The sequence below is a fragment of the Carcharhinus amblyrhynchos genome, chromosome 8 (assembly GCF_965287045.1).
Source record: "Carcharhinus amblyrhynchos chromosome 8, sCarAmb.v2.hapA, whole genome shotgun sequence".
NCBI lineage: Eukaryota > Metazoa > Chordata > Chondrichthyes > Carcharhiniformes > Carcharhinidae > Carcharhinus > Carcharhinus amblyrhynchos.
In genome coordinates, this window is record NC_137331.1 from 71544071 (window position 1) to 71548681 (window position 4611).

A 4611-nucleotide genomic window follows, 5' to 3' on the forward strand; every position below is an offset into this window, starting at 1 on the left:
GGTTCTGGCATTTACTTTATATTTCCTATTTGTATTAGATCTTCCAAAATGCATTCCTCACATTTGCCCAGATTAAACGGCATCTGCCAGCTCTCTGCCCAAATGATCTATATCCTGCTGTATCTTCTGATGGTCCTCATTGTTATCTGCAAATCTACCAACCTTTGTGTCATTTGCAAACTTACGAATCAAACCAGTTACATTTTCCTCTGAATCATTTTTACAGCAAAGGTCCCAGCACTGATCCCTGAGGAATGCCACTTGTCACAGTCCTCCATTCAGAAACTCATCCTTCCACCTCTACCCTTTGCCTTCTGTGACCAAGCCAGTTCTGTATCCACCTTGGCAATTCACGTCTGATCCCATGCAACTTCACCTTCTGCACCAGTCTGCCAAGAGGGACCTTGTCAAAGGCCTTACTGAAATCCACGTAGACAATGTCCATTGCGCTACCCTCATCAATCATCTTCGTCACTTACTGAAAAAAACCTCTATCACGTTAGTGAGACACGACCCGCTCCCCTTCACAAAACCAGGTTGCCTCTTGCTAATATGTCCGCTTATTTCCAAGTGGAAGTAAATCCTGCCTCGAAGAACCCTCTCCAATAATTTCCCTGTCACCAACATAAGGTTCACCAGCCTGTAATTATCTGGATTATTCTTGCTATCTTAAACAAAGGAGTGAAGATGCAAAGATTTCTCTCAAGGCCCCAGCAACTTCCTTTCTTGCCTCTCTCAGTATTGTGGGGTATATCCCATCAGGCTGTGGGGATTTGTCTACCTTAATGTTTCTTAAAAATTTCAATACCTCCTCCTTTTTGATCTCCACATGACGCAAACTATTTACCTACCCTTGCCCAGACTCTTCACCAAGCCCTTAGTGTTATGAGTTCAAATTGAGGTGATTAATGTAGAAAATGGATTACTTAAGTTTATACATAAAGGAAAAGAATATAAAGCATAGGAATCATGCAGGATCTTGATAAAATCACTGATTAGACTTTAGCTGGGATACTTTGGGCAATTCTGGCCACCAGCGCTACAGGAAGGATGACAAGTTCTTTGTCTTCAAGTGCCTGTCGAACTCCTTTAAAATTTGTGGAATCAGCATCCACCAACTTTTCAAATACGGCGCTCCAGATTCTGAAAACTCTTAGCGAAATTATTTCTCCATTTTTCTTCTTAGAAATGGTGCAGAGAAGGCTGACTAGGATGTTATCAGTAATGGGGAAGGTTTGAAAAGTTGTGTTGTTCTGGAACAAATAACGTTGAGGTGCTGTAATGGAGGTTTTGATAGAGAAAACATTTCCTCTGATACATGTAACAATAGCTAAAGGTCATAGATTTAAAATGAATGGCAAAAGATCCAGAAGAAAAATGGAGTAATAATTTTGCTGCGAGTTTTCAGAAGCTGATTCCACAAATTTTAAAGGAGTTGGGCAGACACTTGAAGACTAAGATCTTAAATAGGGTCACAAACAGCAGAGCTGTGAAACTAAGAAGAATTGGTATAGGCATGATGGGCTGAATGGCCACCTTCTGTGCTGTAAGTTTCTATGATTTTATAATGAAACAAAGTATGTATTCAATAGGTAAAATATTTTTGATTGCTGGGTATTTTGTTCAAAAGTACCAAAGCTATGCTAAGTAGCCAGTTATTTCCGATTTTACTAACCCAAAGCATTTGGAACATAATTTAATTGTATGCGTTTGTTATGCAGTACTTTTTTATAGAATAGTTACTGTTTGTATTTCTTAATTTTTGCAGAACCTTGAACTGAAACAATTAAAAAAAGGTGGCACATGGAATAAGGAAGTTAACACAAATGAAATAAATTGGTATCCAAGGCAAAAGGTAAACTATGCCAAACGGAAACTTGAAGGAGCTAATCCATCTGCAATCACCAGGTAGGTTTAATATTTGGAATTAATCTGCTTATAACTTATTAAAACCTAAGACAGGATCTAGAAAGTAGTTCATTTGGCTTTCTTTGCTTTGCGTTTTTATACAATATTTATTCAGACTGTTTTATTATAAAGCAAATAGAGTGCTGTTGCTCCAAGTTACTGAACGTGATTTCCTTGCGTACAACATATTTCTCTACAAACCTACACATTTTGCTTACTCCTCCACCCACAAGTTCTTTTTCATTTGAAAACAATCACAATTCCTTAAACCTATCTTTACCTTTTGTAATACCTGAATTCTTTTCTAAACACTGGGAGCAGATTCAATGGGCCAAATAACCTAATACTGCTCCTATATCTTATGAAAACAAGATGGCATTCTTGCTTTTTAGTGCATCTGCTTAGAGATACTCTCTGTGTTATAAATGTCACGCATTCTTCGCACCATATTTTCTTTTGCTTTTATGATTCTGTTGCTGATTGGTCAGTTCTAAATTATTTTGCTGATAAATTTAACATAAGTGAAAAGTATTTTGTTTCTTTCATAGTCTCTAGTTTTAACAGTGATTTGAATTACCTTGCACTTCATGATATTAAGTGCCGATGCTATTTATCTGTTTTGATACCATATCACTAGGTTCCTAACGCTAGCACACCTTGAATATATTGGCTTTTGTTCCATTGGGCTTTGTATCAAAAGGTGGACAGACATATGACTTGTACAGCATCATTTCTGTGTATCAACATTCTTAATATTAGCAACGTGAATTTGACAATTTCTATTTTTAAATGCACAAGTAGGTTGCCAGACATTGTTCTCCAATTTTACTTCGTATATATGGGCTGTTACCTGTACTGCAAAATACAGGTTTTTGTGTTCCTGTAGTTTTCAGGGATTTCGATGGTGAATTTGTCACATCTAAGTACTGTGCACAAATCGCCTTTTCTCAAATTTGTATTAAGGACAATTGTTTTCATTTCAGAGATGAATTACGATTGGGGCATGAAAAATCAAAGGCTTATACTAGCTACGTCGCTGTAGCCATGGGAGATGAGGATCACAATGTCCGAACAAGACAACCAGAGGAAGGGCTTTCTGTAGAGTGCCAGGTGGATTGTCTGATTGACCAAGCTACAGACCCAAATATCTTGGGTAGAGCTTGGATAGGTTGGGAGGCTTGGATGTGATGTGATGGGTTGCAGTACTCTGATGAAAGCAAGAAAAGTGGTTTGGTGTAAACATTATAGTCTATATATCTGCATATAAATATTTTGGAAAAAGTACTAGAGATGTTTTCCTGCTGAAATATAAACTAATGGCTGACAAATGGTTTGAAGTTTTAGGTTAGTTGCCTGTGATTTGTCAGAAAAGTTTCCATTCCCTTGTCATCAAAATAGGCAGTGAGCAGGACCAGATTTCATCATGGAAATGGAGGGAAACCTGGTTGAAGACTCGTCATTGGGCTGTTATGTATTTTTTATTAGACAATTGTGTAGGATCTGTGGAGGGAAATAAGATGCAATTAATGTTTAAGAATGAGAAAATATTATTTTAAATGGCAATTTTTAAGTTCGCAGTTGGGCAAAGGATTTTAATGCACGAGGAAGATAATACCTGAAAATGTCAGAGCACAAAACAGGTTATCTGAGGTTGGTAACAAAAACAATTAATGAAGCAATCTAGAGGGAAGCCATTCAATGACAAATAAATGCTATCTCCACATCTTGCCTACATTTTACATAAAATGAAATAACAAATATATGAATATTTTGTGGAAAATACAGCATAAGTTTATAACTGTTTTTTACTCCAGTCTTTGTGATCGGACACTGATTTTTAAGGCATTTGGTTGAAGACAGCAAAGATGTAATCCAAATAAAGCTCTTATTCCTGTTTACATTCTTACTTTGTTTTATATAATCATAAAGTCCAAAGAATGATATTTAAAATAAAAAAGTGAAAATCATCTTTCGTGGTTCTCCTGTGCAGCAGGATTACAGGCTGATTAGAGTCTGTATATGACTGAACTCAACTTTGCAGCAGAAGCACCTCATGTTGTCTATCTGCTTTGCTTACAAAGAGAGGTTTAATGACTTTTGGGGAAGGCAAAATAGTTTTTTTAAAAATAAGAGTATGGAATACATAGTAGTAATTGTGCAGAATGGAAGTTTGACACTTGCTCTTATTTCTTCAATTGTGCAGTTCATTACACTGCTTTCAGTTAGAATGTTATCTATTTTCCTCGAAGGATGATTATCTCTTTAGCCAATGCTATGGGACTGTGGGAATGGTGGCATTTGCTCAAAATCCAGAGAGCCTGATTTGTGCTGGCAAGTTTGAGTTATGTTCTTACTAGGCCCTTGCTGGTGAAGTGGCATAAAGGCACTGTGGGACTACAGACAACCCATTTTAATACATTAGCATATCATTAGTGAGCACTCCCTCCTGGACTGTTCGCTCATTGATGTCATGCCAGCACCATTTACATGTTCACCTAGCCATAAACCTTTCATTGGGTCTCCCCAGGGTCAAAAAGTAAATATACTTTATTTCCCCAGGAAGATGGACCTGGCGCTACCTCTTGGCATAGGTTGGCACTCCAATCTCTTTGCAGCTGAATGTTGCCAGTGTTTAGGCCCCACCCTCCTATAACAGTGTGAAGTATGCCCTATGTTTTTTTTGATAGTGTTGTAAGAAAGACC

At 37.5% G+C, this 4611-nt stretch overlaps 1 protein-coding gene across 3 annotated transcripts in view; it reads left to right on the forward strand.

Annotated features, from left to right (window-relative positions):
* prkdc (protein kinase, DNA-activated, catalytic subunit) overlaps window positions 1-3804 on the forward strand; it is a 220736-nt gene extending 216932 nt beyond the window's left edge. For 2 of the 3 annotated variants that reach the window (XM_080194241.1, XM_080194242.1), the window contains exons 85-86: window positions 1769-1908; window positions 2892-3804. In XM_080194241.1, coding sequence (XP_080050367.1) covers window positions 1769-1908; window positions 2892-3096 — 345 coding nt within the window. In that variant the 3' untranslated portion in view covers window positions 3097-3804. Of the gene's footprint in view, window positions 1-1768; window positions 1909-2891 lie in introns of those variants that run through there. The other variant, XM_080194243.1, reaches the window with a different exon arrangement.
* The last annotated feature ends 807 nt before the right edge of the window (window positions 3805-4611 follow it).